This window comes from Electrophorus electricus, chromosome 1 (assembly GCF_041902795.1).
Source record: "Electrophorus electricus isolate QZ-2024a chromosome 1, ASM4190279v1, whole genome shotgun sequence".
NCBI lineage: Eukaryota > Metazoa > Chordata > Actinopteri > Gymnotiformes > Gymnotidae > Electrophorus > Electrophorus electricus.
The window spans coordinates 43662006-43679505 of record NC_137497.1 but is presented as its reverse complement, the minus strand read 5'-3'; the positions used below and the strand labels follow the sequence as shown (position 1 = coordinate 43679505).

Sequence of the window (17500 nt, the reverse complement as noted above, 5' to 3'; positions counted from 1 at the left end):
GCGCACAGACCTTATCAAGGGCTGCCACAAAGCCAGCGTCATTGTTGAACGCCGACATGACCAGCGCGTTGTACTTCTTATGCACATCTAGTATTGTCTGCACATACATCTTAGGATCCTGGGGATGCAAAATAAATCAATATCACGCAACACTGAAAGAACAAAATCAAATCTCAAAAGTGCACTCACAGGTAATCTCATTTTATGAAAGCAAAACAACATGAAGCATTTTACAGAGGTAACGGAAGTGAATTTCAGAAGCTAACCAGCAGATACAAGCCAGGGTGTTGGTGCTGGTGTGTGCTGCCTGTAATCAACTCTGTTGGATTCTGGAAGCGTGTGATTTAATGTCCTTCTGTCCAAGTAGCCCGTGTTTTTGGTTGCAGGCAGCTCTACAGCTGAGCCGTGTTTAAAACAACACAAACCCTTCCCTGTTGCCGTTCACCCCACACGCGTGTACATTACTGTTCACTTCACACTCAAGTACGTTTTCCCCACACCCAGCAAACCCCCTCCCTACTAATCTCAGCTCAAAACATGTCACAGCTACAGAGTAGAGACGGAGGAAAGACCCTAGGCTGTAATTCAGGATGTCAGATTGGGCAGCCACAACACACATTTAATCTGCACTGCAAGAACAAGCAGCACACAGTAACCACGAAGAGGAAAAACGTCAGAACAAATAGGGCACAAACATGGCTGCGGATGCACAGAAGCCGAGCTAACCGAACACAACTGCTTGACTTTGGAACCACAAACACCTTCTGAAGTGGATCTGTGTTCTCTGTTTTAAGCGCATTATGGCCATAAATTGTTATGTCTATAGAGAAGCCCTGTCTGCCCTGCTTCACCCTCTGGGAAGAACAACATAAATGAACTAGTCTGACACACTGTAATTACTAGTGTACAGTAAAGTACACCACCACATCTGGTTCTGGTGTGTGCTCTGCTCTTCGCCTCTAGCAGCCTCTTGCTATGAAACATTTAAAGCAACACATAGGACTATATTCTGGTTTTGGCCCTTGGATGTGCTCTGCTCTGGTTCTCCGCTGGCTTACGTTGAGAGCGGAGTCGCCACACTTGTCAATGGCAGCCAGGCCCTGGTTATGGATGTGGCTCTCCAACAGTGTCTTCAGCTCTCCCAAGCCATCCGCGATGCGCGACACCAGGCTGTACATCCGGCCAAGATCTGCATACCACAAGCGCAGTTAAAACCTTCTCTTTTTTAAAAGAGGCATTGGTTTTAAATCTCTCAAAACACCTCCTAAGCAATTCAGGCCTAAACAAACATGTAGTCAGAAGTTTGCCAGTTCAAACCCCGCCACTGAGCAAGAACCTTAACCCTTAATTGCTCAAGTTGTATTCAGTCATAATTGTAAGTCGCTTTGGATAAAAGCATCAGCTAAATGCCGTAGATGTAAGGAAATAAGCAGTTCGGGATGGTTTTCAGAGCTTAAACATTCCTCCATCTTCATTCTTCCAGACAAACAAACATTCCTCTACCTTCATTCTTGTCGGCATCCAGAAGGTTCTGGAACTCTGTGTGGAAGATCTCAAGGTGCTTCTCAATGAGGACCTGCTCACACTTGCGAGCCAGTTCGTCTTGTGTGCTTTCATGGAGGTAAACATGGACCCGCCGCTGTTCTTCTAACAGCCGTGCCTCTGCCTACACACACACACACACACACACACACACACACACACACACACACACACAAACACACAAACACAAACACAAACACACACACACACACACCCCTACGTGGGTCCCCTACAGTTGAAACACTGATGTAAACTGTAATGGCTGTGCACTGCGAGTATCGTTTATACAGCCACTGCGCAGAACTCCCAGGTGCCGTCAATAACCCACCTTCTTCATGTATTCAGTTACAGGGTTTTGTTGGAGGAATTCTGTGCTCTCCCTTGTGTAGAAGCGCTCAGTGTCTGCCAAGAACTGGGTCTCAAAGTACTCCCTGTACACCGATAATGTAGGCCCCTTAGCAAACGCGTCATCTTCATTCAGACCCAGTTCAACTGGAAGAGACAAGCCAAAATGGAAGCCAGCGAGTCAGTTGTTTTTGTGCTTTTTATTGTTGCTTAGTCTAAAACTAAACGCAAGAGACTCTCTCTCAATAAAACAAAGGCATTCCTTTAATTAGACAAAGACACACATGGTGACTGATACGGAAGCAGCACCACTGTCTTCCATTTAATAAAAACCTGTATGCTGTAAAGAATGAGTTATTATAGCACCCCCTTGTGGAGAATCTTTATACTATTAAGAGTGAGTGAGCGAGGGTTTAAGTAAAGCCCTCACCGTAGGACTGTACAACACCACTGATCAGCCTGGTGTTAATGGTCTCTCCATTCCTTTCTCTTTCAATCAGTTTCAGTACAGCATTCGTCACCTACACGTGGGCAAGACAACGAAAATGCCACAAACTCTGGACTTTAGATACAGACATTACAAACAGGACACTGCCCCGTTAAGAGCAGAGCAAGTGAAGTATGCAAAAACACCCCACCTGTTTATTTAGAGGTCTGAATAAACACTCTCTCCATGTTACCAAGGCAAGCTGTAGAAGAAAGAAAAAAAACAACAAAAAACTCAAACACACAATTATAAAGGAGGGTGGAGCTGGAGCAGCACAGGGAGCCCAGCTCTTACCGAATAGATTTCGTAGATTCCTTTGCGACCCTCGTCACATTCACGGCGGACCCAGTGTCTGTTGAGGTAGGCACAGATCCCGTTCAGCACTTTACTAGAGAAGCGGTAGTCCTCCCACTGCTGCGTGTAGAACTTCAGGACGCTCTCATCCATCAGGTCCTCCCCATCCTGCCGAAAACACACAGCATTCGTGAAAGTGGGGAGCGTGTGCCGGGTGACATCAGGAGAACACCTGACTCCTGTTCAGGTGGGCTCCCACTTGACTGGAACAAAAACCAGTGAGTACAACAAAAGATGCAAAGTTGCAGTGAAAAGGTTCCAGTTTCAAGCTTGTGGTCACACAATGAGCAACATTAAGACCATTTCCTCAAATCTACACCACCCATCCCACCACTCACGTGACATACGCAGGCATAGACACTCGGTCTACCACAGTGTGGCACTGACCTCAAGACGATGGGTGAGAGGCGACATGTGTGAAAACAGAGCGTCACCTTAAGAAGATTCGTCAAGTAGTTCTTCAGGAATTCTTTCAACCTCTTGTAGAGCTCCAGGCCGACAAACTGAGCGCCCCCCGGAGTGGGCGACTTCTTGGATGGCTTGGACAAGGGAGCATTACCCCGTGTCTGGCTCGACTGATGGACGCTGGTACAGTAATTATATACATGCCTGTAGGGTCAGTCAAGGAAATCACTGACAAAACGGAAGACGCTTAATAATGCAAATCTTGGAGGGAAATGGAATTCACCATACTGTGATTCACCGTGTGGTATGACACATTTTAATTTTAATATTTTTTCTGAAATGTTAGAGCATCAAACATGCCATAGGATGTTTGATAGAGCTTATTCTAGTGGCCTCCACCTGGTGCCAGGACCGCTGATGTCTTTATGCATGTCCTTTTAAGAGCAACGGCACAACTTGGGAGAGTTCCCAAGGATCTGGCCACAACCAAACACGATGGCATTCAAGGCATGTGTGCTTTTTTTTGTGGGATGTCCAGGATCCAGTGTGCGAGTCTGAACTACGCTGACTCATTTGGAGAGAGTGCCAGACAGAACAGTACCGTCCTGTTTAAACAACAACAACAACACCAAAAAAAAATAAAAATAAAAATTCCCTACGACTGGTGCATTTCTGCTGTCATTGAGAGAATAACTGAGCAACATTCCAACTAAAGGTTGCAAAAATCACATGTACAGCAATTACCAGAAGCAGATGAGACTCTTGTGCCAAGAGTTCACCTACTGGTACTTCTGAACAAAATGACAGTCAATCATAATGTTACAACAGCAAAACTGAGACAACAGTGCATGAGGGATCAAGGCTGACATTCCAAATACTGGTGCCACGTTTCAGAAATAGCCTAATGTTTTTAAAGAGTACAGAGTGACAGTCACAACCCTGAGGGAGAGTTATGATGGAGGGCACTTGTAACTCATTTCGGAGATGGCCTGTTCTGGACAGCCTCATTGTGGCCTCAACAGGCTGACAGTCATCGAGTTTGCTCGGCCTACTTAAAATGACGGCGCTATATATATATATATATATATATATATATATATATATATATATATATATATATATATATATATATATATATATATATATATATATATATAAAATGTATGAAGTATGTATATGTGTGTGTGTATATATACACACACATTTTATATATATATGTGTGTGTGTGTGTGTGTGTGTAAATAAATAAATAAATATGTGTGTGTATGTATGTATATATATTTTTATTTATTTATTCACGCACACACACGCACGCGCACGCACGCACGCACGCACACGCACGCACGCACATATATACACACATATGCACCCACCCACCCACAGACACACACATACCCCTAGCAAATTTGTACACAGAATGGAACAAGTCAAAAAACTTAAACCCATGGCAGGTCAAGTTATGAAGTTTGTTAGGACTGTGTGCTAATGGATTTTATTTCATTAATAATGTATTTGTTTTTTTTTATATAAAAGAAGGCACCATCAGTAAATAACCTTAATCCCCAGATCCTTAAGCCTGGTTCAGTTATTTCACACAACCACAGCAATAAAGCAGATACGTGTAGAGCTCCATATAGCGTGATTTGGCCATGCTCTGGCGTGTGTACACCTGCTGGATCCCAGCCCTTAGGTCATCCCAGATCTGGTCCAGCCCAATCTGTTTTAGCCCGTGGGGGTTCTGGGTCCTGCTGGATGACATCCTCACTTCGCTGGCCTTCTTTTGTCTAATGATACCCTCCTTTCTGCGCTGCTCCGAAAACCACAACTGTTTCACGCGCACTCCATGGTGGACAGGGCTGCGAGATGGCTAGGACTGACGTCACACACTCTTGGTTGGGGCTGGCAGACCGGCAAGGTCCAATCGCATCACCAGGTGACCTTTAAGAGAAAAAAAAAACAAAAAACAAAAACACACAGTAGGTAAAGCACCCGTGTGTTACTTACTAAAAGTAAACAGCTTTACAACTGACATCCTACTGCAAAGCACCACATGCATTTCAACATTTAACATGTGAGATTTTGTACACCGGCAGTCAAAACATTCTGTAAACTTTATACAGCATATATATTTTACACGTATTGCAATGTGTACAAAAGCAGACACTGCATTCTAAATTTCAAACATTAAGATCTTTTTTTTATTTATTAGATGGTCACCCAAATCAGTGTGAATGCTAATCTGAGACATGTCTTAAAAAGGCTTGCTGATTTTGTGTTAAACCTTGTTAACTGAATATCTGGTGTTTTAAAAATACTACCAAGACATGATCTCTTCTTCTTCAACTTTCCTTAGATACTGGTTATGTGTGTTTTTTGTCCACATTTAACAGGTGGAGCTGGCTCCTGGCAGGTCATGCAGGGTTACCAGGGTGTACCATGGATTAATGTGAACAACATCCTGTAATTAGCTAAAAGAAAATATCAGGAGAATATTAAATATCTCATCTTGAAGGACCAAATACGGAGGCTTCATGTAAGGTCATTTAGCTAGCTTGCTAATGTTACATTTATGCGATAAAGAAGGGAGGAGTTTGATTCCAGAATGCAACTGATGGAAACAAAGGCACACATTTAGTGATTATGGATAATCTTGTTATCACTAGTTAATGTTTAAGAACACACTGTTTGTCTGTTATGTTGACTACCGACATTAAGAGAGAGGCACTAACAAATGTGGGCGGGGTTTGGGCAGAGATGCTGTCCCGTTTACAGTCTCTACTGTGCATGCTCTGGGTCCAATATTTCATCTACCATGCAAGTACACCCAAGACGGCAGCTCCCATGTCAGCCATCTTGGTGGCTTCAAAACATTGCAAATGGGAGTCAATGGTAAAGGCCCTGGGCCTGGGCTAATAAAGGCACTTTGGATGAAGAATGTTACAAAATATTTTAGATGGAAAAAAAACAGTAGAATCAACAAAGTCAACATTAGGTGAAAATACTTCCTTTACAGTAGCATATAAATAACATACACAATCACATTTCCTTATTACAGATATAACAGACTCATAAAACTAATAACACTTGTCAGAAACTTGTTCTTCAACATGCAGTCAATGAGCTGCCAAGGAGAGAAGCCCACTTTACATAATCAGATTACTCATATATAACAATACCAGCATTCAAGATTCACAGACTTGAACAAATTCATGAGGTTTCTGAACTCCAGTAAAAGTCCCTCCAAGGAATCCATCAATCATTCTTACAACGAGTGACCTCAGGACCCCACTGAAGGTAAACTACACTGCTGCCTGAAACCAGCGAGTTCTAGGACACACACGTCCTCAGGCCTGAGATGCAGTCAGGTGCCCTTCATTTCTGGAACACAGTCCCTGACAAAGAACTCCCAACGGTCAAGTACGTTTGGGTGTGTGTGGGTGTGAAATGAAAACCCAGCAGCAGACAGAGAAACACACAACTGCACTGCCTTGTCAGGGTGGAGATGACAAATGCATGAAAAAAGTAAAGCAGTACCAAGATCGCTTTCACTAACCAAGGTGTTACTGTAAACTAAAATGGCATGTTTCTATTGTGAAAGTGGTCCTCCTCTATAGTTAAACAGTATGCTACACAGTAAAAGCCCAGCACTCTACGCTTGGCAGAATGATGCCACACTCCTGATGATATGATTTTTTTGGAAAGTCCTGGTGTCAGTCAAGACTAATGTGGCACAGATGAGAATAAATACTGCAAAATCTACCATACAGCTCTGAGAGGATACCACACTCCTTTCTAATTCAAACACGCGCGCACACACACACACACACACACACACACACACACATGCAAGCATGTGCTCTAGTGCTGAGCTTAGCTCCTACCTGCTCTGCAGTTCCAAAAGGGCTGCATTACATTTTAAAGAAGCATGGTTACCAAACAGGAAATCTAGAAAGCCAGGCTTATGCAAGTCTATAAGAAAAGCCTTACAGCCAGAACCAAGCAAATCTACTCAAGACACTGCATCAACTCTACTGATGTAAAACTCAGGTGTATAACTAGGTCTGTTTTTTTAATAGGTTGGAGTCACAGAAATAAAGTTTAATCTATTACTTTTTATAAGACAGTATATGGCATGTTGAAACCATCTACCACAAGCTAGACTGTCCAGTGCAAACGTACCATAAACCCCCATAAAACATAAAGGTCTGAGGTTTTTATTTGAAAGTGCTGCTTTAAAGGATGAAAAAGGACAGGAAATTTAAATGGATATCAGAGCGCTTAATCTGCCTCTCGTTTTGATTAACCGTTTCATCAGGCCACATGCTGCTACAACACCTGCCACTTCACTGCAGGTACTCTGTACTTCTGCTGGATCAGGAAAACCCCCCAGAAAAGCCATACTGCCATTCCACAGGACCTGAAGTGGAAGAACACTAAATGCAACGGCCAGCAAACCTAACTGCTGTACTGTATTACAGCTTCTCTCCACTTACAGAACAGATCGGTGCACAATAGTTCACTTGTACAGCAATCTTAATGTAAATTGGTCTCAGCTTCATCCAGTCTCTAGCCTGCACACTGGCACAGAAAGCATTTTAGCTTTGTTTCAACAGAACAATTACACTGATTATCACTTCAGGAGGACTCTGTGTCAGTGGAGTACATAATGTCAGAACTGTGACGGTACGAAATGTTTAATTCAGGTTAAAATCCATCCCTTCATCTCGGACAAAAGCCAATTAAATCCATAAAGTGGAATCACTTTCATTACTTGTTAGCCACCACCTAGCTAACCTAACTAGGCTAGGTTTGCTGTACAGCTAGCTAGATCTCTTAGCTGTTAAGTCTCAAAAGTCACTAGCTGGCTGCCTATAGCTGTGTTATGACATTAACTGTCTATCCAGCTGTCATTCCTGTGAAAGTGACTAAATTGGCTAACCTAGCTACTGAAACTGACATAACCGTACACTTATCTAGCCAAGACAGCTAGTGTTAGCACTCTGTTAGCACACTACTACAGCTTTGCTTACACTGCTGACGGTTAACTTAGTCAGATACCGATAGTTCAGACTTTCTGTGAGGCGGTTTTGTTAAATACTCACGTTGCTGTTTTAAAGACGGTAAACGTAAGAGGTAAGAGATAAATAAATGAATGATCCTGGCTAAAACGAAGACTTAAACCGCCACCGACCAGCCAGCTCGCGCTCGCGCTCGCGCTAGCCGCCTAAGATAACAACATTATTCCGAGGTAAACCTACATAACGACGTCGAGGAAAAGATTATTAACTAACAGCAAGTCTAACGGGATATACGAATAGCGGAGTCACGGAAAAACTACAACAGAAACCACAGACGAAAAATCACCCGTCGCGCAGCTGTTTAGACGGACAGATGTTTTAAAGAGGAAGGCAGCGGGCTGGCTAGGCTAGCTAGGTTAGCATGGGTAGCTAACGGTGAGGCGAAATGGCGTCATGGCCTCCTGCTTATGAGACAGCCCAAAAAAACCCTGTCCCTACGCACACCTTTAGCCACTTCACACCCGGCTTTTGGACCAGTCCGGCTGGTGAGTGAATACGCGCGGTTTTTAGTAAAAGAAAACCTTACCATTGTCCAGAGGTTTTATCCACCCAGGTCGGGTACCTCGGCCAACTAAGGTGTCGTCGGTGCTCGGCTCAGGCTGTGGCCCCCTAGTGTTCATATCGGCGAACTACACTGTCACAACGATCGCTCACTTATCATTACGGATACGCCTATGGCATGTTCATCTACGCAATGGGGAGTTCATATGTACAGAGAGGATTCTTCAAATCTACACCTAATCACGGTTAATCACTTAAATAGCTAAATGACCAAGTACACTCGCGATTTTCCACTTGATAATATGCTTTTTTTCTTATACGATAAATTAAAGCAAAATCTTCAGTATTTTAAAAACACACCTCACATACCTCTATACTCTCTTTATTTGGGTAAACACAAAACAAAACCCCAAATTCTGTGAAGACACAGAATACGTTGCTCACGAAACATATAACAAAACATGTCAAGTTTTAATCGTCCACTGTCTCTTATATTCCCAACAAGATCTGACTCCTGCTTTGCCAGTCATGTTAACCTACAGTTCCCGTCTGTCAGCGAAAGCTGCTCCCAGGGTACTGCTGAGTCATTAGAGAACTTGCACCTGTCCTTTGAAGACCCCAAGGGGGCAATTTCATATTCCTTTCAAGTTAAGCGGACCAGGGCAGGTTGCTGACCATGCCAGGCCTATCCATGACAGCAGATCTGGTATCCATTACAGTGCATTGTAGTGACTCACACAGGTGAGTGTACTGAGCTAACGTTACAGAGATCACCCACCGGTATTGCCACAGTGCGCCACTGTTTCCATTCACTGACCCAAACCAAAATGAAGAAACCTAGTCCAGACTTCCATGCCATTGAGATGTACTAGTAGAGTAGTGTGTACTGAGCTCTCCACTGCTATTAATAATTTCTGCTGGGATGATGTCTCATTCAGGGGATTTGTTGTGTGTGTTTTTTTAAAGGACCTTATCGCAGATCAGACACCTGAAATCACTGGCCGCTGAGCGATGCTCCAGAGAGTGGAGGTGAGGGAACACCACCCTCTGGTTCACAGGACAGACCAGGAATAGTGTTGAAAATTCAGACCAAAAATTCTCTCTAAATGTACAACTGCAATCCTCAGCTATGAAAGGTTGGTAGAGGAAAGATGAAGAATGATTTGTATGCAATTACAAACGGTCACCACAAAGTGGCGCTAGAGGACTGTAGAAACCGTTTTGACAACCCTGTTTTCTGTCACTAAAATCGTAAATGGAAATGTAAATTCAAACAATTGTCTGCGATGAGAGGTTCTCATTATATTATAGGAGGCAGTAGTGTCCTCTGCTTTGACCTATAATGACACTTTATTTTCACAGGGGTTACGATCCACCCATGAAACTCCACTGAGTAATTTGAATGATTTCCAATAAACTTCATATCAAAGATTTGATATTGCAAACTTTCATATAACTTGTGTCTACCACTGTTTTCTAGCGTATACCAGCGTCTTAGCGTAGTGACCTTTCTGCTGTGCCCATCCTTAGCAAACCACCGTTGAAGTGGGATATCATGTGAAACCTGAGTCTTCCTTTACTTACCTTTTGTGCTGTGTTAATTGTATGTTTTGTGTTGTGCACTGTAGTTTGTAATATGTGGAATGAAAGTGTATGTTCATTGACTTCTTAGTCATACTAGTGTCAGTCACCATCATGACTTACTCTGCTTACACTTTAGTGGTCATGTTTTTGTGGCAATACCAAAAGGAACACTTCCGTTTTATTTAAGTGCAGCGGAAAATCAAATCAAATATCTTATTCTGATCTGATTCTGATAAGTATGTTTTATTCTCTGCCCATAAAAGAAGAGCCACATTTCTAACGATTTATTCCCTTATTTTGCAGTGAGGCTTTTACACACAGATGGGATGGATGAGAAGAAATTGTTATTACAAATGTTTTGCGGTACACAGCCATCTGAGAATGGAGTAGTACCAAATCTAAAAAGTATTATACTATTCATTCCTGACTTGCCAATCATAATAAAAGTTAAAAAAAATATGTCCCCTAGACTAGACCCTAGGTATGATATTTCCTAACAGTTTACAATAGAGTATGTACAACTTCACATACAGTAATCATGCCGGTATTAAGTGAAATACATGCAGTATGCAGAGACCTGTGATGAGAACATTCTGCTAAGGAAATATGACATGTTGTGTATGCAGGAACACCGGGAAAACTATTAGTCCTTCAACATGGAATGTACAAAACACGTTCCCAAATCTGTTTAACTTTATCTATGGAAAAAACCCTGACTTTGAAGATCAACTTTCAAAACCTTAATTTGTATTTACAAAAAAAGCCCAAACAACAATAATAACAAATAACAAAAATATCAATAATAGTAGTTAATATGTTATCATCACAAAGGATTAAGTAAAATCTTTCATTAAAATGAACCAAGGCAATCACAAGGGTTAATATTACACCACCAGAGTAATCCAGGTTTTCTGTACCACACGTGACATTTACAAACTGTATCTATCTCTACACATTCTCAGTACATTTTCAGCAGTTCACAGCCAGACCACCCAAACAGACAAAGAGACAATAGACAGATGATAGCTAGGTCATCTATAAAATAGTCTCATAAAAATATATTTATACAGTATATTATTTTTGACCAATGTACAAAACAACATTAAAATACGGAGGGGTGGCATGTTAATGTCAGGATATCTACAGTGTTGAATATGCTTGTTTGATAGCTGTGGCATGCACATACAGCTTCTACCTTCTAGAGAGCTCTCAGTCTTCTGCTTTCCACATGACAACATCTAATCACCTAAGAGTCTATTCACCCAATCGTCTTCATTATTCAAAAGGACGACTTCGATCTTCAGACTCTGTGACCACGTGATTACAAATAGTGTAAAGGACTGTGAGGGATTCTCACGATTATTAAATATTGTTATAAAACAAAACAAAACAAAAAACCCTCCATGAATCCCCACATTCTGTACACATTCCCTTATCATTGAATGTTATTCTGCATTTACTTTGGCCATAAGCAGGTCTAGTTCAGCATGTTGTGACAGAAATCAAACATCTGCTAAATGAAATGAACTCCAGCAGTATGTGTGGAGACTGTGGGTTAAGAGAACACTGTTATGGGCTGTTAAAGCCAGACACGTGACATCCAGAGATATCGGCACCTTTGGTAAAGATGAGTAGAAAAGACTATGAAAATATGTTATTAAGAAAAATGTTGTGATGTTATGAAAATAAATTATTAAAACACAAATCTCAAAGACACATCACAATATTTTGTGCCCCCCCGTCTTCTACTGCTGGACGAGGTGAAGAGTCTGGACTCATTCCTCCAGACACAAGCAGGTGCTTCAGTCCTGGTGGACTCGAGTCCACCACACGACCCACAGCGATCATGGCAGAGTGCTGGGATGACTACTGCAGAGGGCTGACCGGGCGGCCGCTGAACTTTGAGCCAGTCTTAGCTTCCTGACAAAGGCAAGTGCATGTTTTGCTCTAAAAAAATTCTCCTGCTTATTTCATGCGCCTGTATGATTGTGGAACATAATAAACCTTCCAGAGGCTACTGAGAGGAAGCAGCAACTCTACAGTACAGACCAAACACGATGCTGCGCAGTTAGGAAATGCGTGACCTTGAGACTATCTCCACAATACTCCTCTATGGTCTTAGTTGCTAATAAGATCAGTTTTTAAAAAAATAAAACTTATTCTAGTTAAAGCTTATAGAAGTTTAACAAATTTCAGGGATTTCTTGTTTGTTATGACACTCTGTTGTCAGAGATGTAGGTCAGACATATAATTGTAGGTTTGGAGGCTTGGTGACCTTGGTGACCTTGGTGACCTGTTACTGGAGAGCGTCCTCCTCACTTGCATGTCCTAGTCCAGGCAGGGGGGAACATCATCCATGTGTGTTCGCTTCTGGGCAGGTTCACCAGAGAGCTGCTAGTGTGAAGCTTCTTATTTACTGCCCTAAGAGTCAAGATAGATATTTTCAGGTAAGAAGTGTTTTGCTTTGTTCTTGAAGGTCAGCAATATAAGGTCTCATTGCATTTGTATTCTCTGATCTCCATGGTGATGAAGGATTAAGGGTGTTAGGCCTGTGTATTGATCACCTCATATTGATACCCAAGTATCCGGAGGTTACTGATGACCGCTATAAAGTTTCTAATGTCTCTGGAGTGCTTAAAAAAGGGGTGAAATATAAATGGAGATACAGGTCCATTAGATGGTGTTCATAAGTATTTGCAAAGTGCCAATAATTGTGACACACATTTTTGAAAAACAAAAATGTTTATTATTTTTTTAATAAGGGTATTTTCTTTGAATAACTATACTTCATGGAAAGGTTTCTGTCATTGAAAGATCAAAGCTGATGATAAATAGAATTCATTATTTCATAGACTTTTTGTCATAGCCTTTCTGTCAGTCTTTTTTAATATTCTATTGTTTAACTTTAATTAAGGGTGCCAATACGTCTGGAGGGCATTGTAGAGGCATAATTTATAAATAATATTCTAGTACATATAGCAGTAAGTATGTTATATGAGATGCCACTTTGGAATAACAAAAAAATCATACATTTTCCTTTTTACTACATTAGATCTAAAGAAATCTTTGACAACTTTTTAGTTGTTGGTATTGAGGAACTCTGTGTTAAATTATACATTAAAACTCAGCTCAGCTGCAACTGTGAACACAAAAACAAAACAAACAAACCAAAAACAACAACCAATAACAGAAAAAAACCCCAAAATTATACACCAAGTAACAAAAATGGTGATATGGCCTTATCTGCATAAACTCAGCTGCACAGTAGTGGTACAAACCCACACGGCGTCATTCTTCCGGACATTAGAGAGCACTGGCTTTAGCATCTGTGACTCGAGCCGCGAAGAAGCAACACGTATGTACGTTACATTGCTCCTCCATAGGAATCCTGCGGTGCCAACCCTTGGTCTGATGCTGAGTGGATGTGAGAATGGTCATGAAGCTCCGGAGAAAGTGGATGGTGACTGGCTGAATCCCAAAGACACCTTGGAAAAAGCCTTCCGTAAGCCTTCCTACCCCTTTATAACTGCCCCTCGTGCCTCTTCGTGGTGCACAGCGTCACACCTGGCCTATGAAGGTGAGCCAATGATGCTTTTTATAATTTTATTTATTTATTTATTCGTTTTATTTCAAAATCCTTCTGCTAGCCAAGCAAGTGAGACTCACAGCCTGACAGCGGATATGTAGGTAACAGCAGGTCTGAAGGTGCAGCACAGTCGTGCATACAAACACAATGTTGCTTTGGAGATTATTTTAGTACATGCCTCTGTTTCCCTTCTGTCTGTTTTAAATACTGTTACAGTCCAGCATTGCTGCAAATAAATTGTACATTCTATGAATCAAATGAAATTATTTATAAAAATTATTTATACAGAGCATTGGCCATTTACAGTCGTTCAAAATACTGTGTATGCAAGGATGACTTTAAAGAGTTAAAAAAGAAAGATCTTTGTGATTAAAATGCTTAACAAACAAACCTGATTCCAAAAATAATCAGCAAATATATGGGTTTTGGTACAAAGAGAAAAAAAGACCTTTTTTTTCAGATGTGATTCAGAGATTAAACATGTAAAGAACCTTTCAAATACTCAAAACACAACAGAAAGTAGAGACCATTCAGTATGTACAGTCTTATTCTCTCAGCTTGGTCGAGAAACTGCCCCCTAGTGGCTGCTTGGTATGATTCTCGGCAAGCATCTGAGAGAATGTGGGCTTGTTCTTCTGCCCAGACAGGACATGCACTTAGATAAACCATTCCTTCTTGCTCTCGTCGATGGTCTCTGTGAAGTTGGGCTCCGTACCGATGATGGCTGTGTCAGGAGAATCCGAGGACTCGCCCGCCTTAGCCTCGTTGGTGTGGTACGTCCCTTTATGGCGGAACATGTAGCGAATGAGGAAGACCAGGGTGCACAGGATGGTGAAGATCACCACGGCAATAATACCTGCACCAGGAAGGTGGGACATGTACGTTACAATCTGTGAAAAGCACCCAAACGGATCAGAAACGAGCCGGACAGAGAGAAGGGCTGAGTCAAACATCCATAACAAAATTCTCGAACATGTTTCTGAGGTGAAATGGCTGTTTCTAAGTTTGCTGTTCTCTGTTAAAGTACAAGCTTATGTAGACAGTATCTGTTATGACAAAAAAGACGTAACAGAGGTGTTACTTGTAACAGAATTGTAACAGAAATGTCCCAATACTTGTAAGAGAGATGTAACAGAGATGTCCCAATACTTCCTACCTCCAATTATTGCAGAATTCCTGTTGACTCCATCTGGTATCACTCGCTCCTCATTAAAAGGAAAACCAGCACCTGTGGGAAACATTGTTGGCAGTTATCATCTCTTCAGGCAGCAAGCAGAAGACAAGCCAAAGCCAAAGAGACGAAACTATTAACATCAACCCAACTGCAAATGCACAGAAATGTGATTAAAGATTGAGTCTTTTCACCTGAAGGCTACACAAGACCCACAACAACAACTGATGTTTCTCATCTATTTTTAAAGAATACACTTTCAGCCGTTCATACCACTTCACTTTGTTTGACCAAGATCAGGCAGTGCTGAAATGTCCCGTGAACACAAGGGAGAATAAGAATCTCAGCTTATCACCCCATCAAAGCCACGAGGTGTCAGCAGTGATGTTTCTGTGGGCACTGGATGCATGGCAAGGCTGATTCTGTGCCCTCAGACTGAGATCTTAGATGTAATGGTAACAAGGTGGTGTTCCCCAGAGACCTGTGGGGCGGTTTGGATGCATTACTGAGCCCCTGTTCACATTGTTTCTGGCCCAAAGTGATACACTGACACTCCTTTTCTTGTGAGAGAAAATTCATGCAATTCATGCAAAATAATATACTCTCTGTGGCTGTAAGAAAGATCCATTTTTCCTATAAAACACTGAGCTGAGGTCAAAACACTCGCCACGATGCCGTGGACATTAAACATGTGAGTCGCAATCGAAACTGACGATGGGATGGGAGTCCGTGCACTCCTGAGGAACCGTACACTCCCCAGACACTGGGCACGCCCCAGAACCGCGCACTGCAGAACCACTCTAAAGTGCCACAGTCCAAGGCGAGGGGGAGATCCACGGTCATAGAAGACAGAAATCAATGTCTCCTTTGGGAAAAACTATTGCTGTGAAACACAGAGCTGAATCAGATGTCTGAATGTTTCAGGAGTAAGTGGATATTTCACCTGGTGTCAGCTGTTTCAAGGTTACACTGCCCGTTTTCATTAAGCTGATATTTCTACATGCTGATGAGGGTTCTTCCAAATATCAAAATTATTCTTTGTATGTCAGTTATAAACATGAGCTGCTGTGCTTCCCAAACTTTGACTATTATTGTGTGTTATTTTGAGTAGAGTTGAATGAGTTACTTTCCATCTCTATTAACCACATGCAAGTTATTCGGTTAGTCTTGCAGACAATAGCAAAAAATAATTTCATGACACCCCCTAGTTTTCAAGCCATCAGTAAGATGAGCTTTAACAGGCCACGAACAATCTAATATCCACACTGAAACTCTCATTAGCTTCTCTCTGCATAAACGCCGTCCTTGAAATGTCAGCAGACTGTTCAGCTGTGGCAGCATTTTTTTAGTTCAGTCCTCGAGGACCATTTTCGCTTCATCACAGCTCCGCACGCGCACACACACACACACACACACACACACACACACACACACACACACACACACACACACACACACACACACACACACACTTGATTCGATCCATCACGAATGCTGAAACCTAACGCAGTCCTGCACTGCAAGGACTTGGCAAGACATTTTGTCTCAGAATCTTGGAACTTCGAGCGGGAAACGCTTATGTGGTGATAATGCCGGTAGTGTTATTCTGTGTTATCCCAGTTCCCTCACACTGGTCCTACCTCCTTCCAGGTGCCAGGGGTCTGTGGCGGCTGACATGGGTGGGATGGTGAGGGGGGATGCCCCACAGTTGGACTCGACCAGCTTGCCCTGGTGGGAGACAGGGGCAGAGACCCGCGACCTGAGGGCAGCCTTCAGAGGAGCAATGCTGTTGAACTGCACTCGGGACAGGCAGCCGACAAAGCCCGGAGTGTTGTACCTCTGGATCAGCACCGGATCGATCTGACCCGTCTCTGCAGTGTGGGCAGGTGGAGGACAAAGAGAAGACAGGATCAGTCATGTGCTCATATCCACTTAGCAGTGTGGACAAAAAATGTCCAAAGAAATCCATGGAGATTTTATTTTAACCCCTTCATTTCCACACAAGGCTAGGGATATATTCGGCTAATTGTCCGGAGCAAAACGGTTTCCTGTTTCTGTTAATAAAGCCACAGTGTTGCCTGGAGCCGCACATGGTCTGGATGGTACATGAGCCGACCTGTAAAACTCTACTTAACTTAAGCAACAGAATAAAGAACACTTCTGCAGGTACTTTTAAATACATTTTAAATTTAATACATAATAAATAAATTAATAAATAACTATTTAATGAAAACTGGACAATGCAGCAAGCAGGAGCACTGTACTAAAAAAGTTAAAATGTGCACTAAGACTACTGATCGATTCATATTTACCCATAGAAACTTTACCTACCACAACTCTAACGTACATTAGCATTATGGCTTCACGCTATACTTTAATGTTCACTGGGGCTATTTCATAGTTCCACAGAGCCATGTTTGAATTTCAGCAGTCTGTGTGTGTTAGTA

General features: G+C 42.1%; 2 protein-coding genes across 4 annotated transcripts in view; both read right to left on the bottom strand.

Moving 5' to 3' along the window:
* cul1b (cullin 1b) overlaps positions 1 to 8829 on the bottom strand; it is a 17281-nt gene extending 8452 nt beyond the window's left edge. Inside the window, exons 1-10 of the mRNA XM_081721286.1 lie at positions 8738 to 8829; positions 4753 to 5071; positions 3163 to 3337; positions 2669 to 2836; positions 2526 to 2576; positions 2318 to 2408; positions 1871 to 2034; positions 1504 to 1666; positions 1059 to 1189; positions 11 to 118 (exon numbers count right to left, since the gene is read on the bottom strand). Of these exons, the coding sequence (XP_081577412.1) occupies positions 11 to 118; positions 1059 to 1189; positions 1504 to 1666; positions 1871 to 2034; positions 2318 to 2408; positions 2526 to 2576; positions 2669 to 2836; positions 3163 to 3337; positions 4753 to 4892 (1191 nt within the window). The 5' untranslated portion in view covers positions 4893 to 5071; positions 8738 to 8829. The remainder of the gene's footprint in view (positions 1 to 10; positions 119 to 1058; positions 1190 to 1503; positions 1667 to 1870; positions 2035 to 2317; positions 2409 to 2525; positions 2577 to 2668; positions 2837 to 3162; positions 3338 to 4752; positions 5072 to 8737) is intronic.
* A 1691-nt stretch (positions 8830 to 10520) lies between these two features.
* Positions 10521 to 17500, bottom strand: part of cntnap2a (contactin associated protein 2a) — a 300311-nt gene continuing 293331 nt past the window's right edge. For 2 of the 3 annotated variants that reach the window (XM_035526372.2, XM_081721274.1), the window contains exons 22-24: positions 16694 to 16924; positions 15036 to 15110; positions 10521 to 14738 (exon numbers count right to left, since the gene is read on the bottom strand). In XM_035526372.2, coding sequence (XP_035382265.1) covers positions 14539 to 14738; positions 15036 to 15110; positions 16694 to 16924 — 506 coding nt within the window. In that variant the 3' untranslated portion in view covers positions 10521 to 14538. The remainder of the gene's footprint in view (positions 14739 to 15035; positions 15111 to 16693; positions 16925 to 17500) is intronic. The other variant, XM_035526373.2, reaches the window with a different exon arrangement.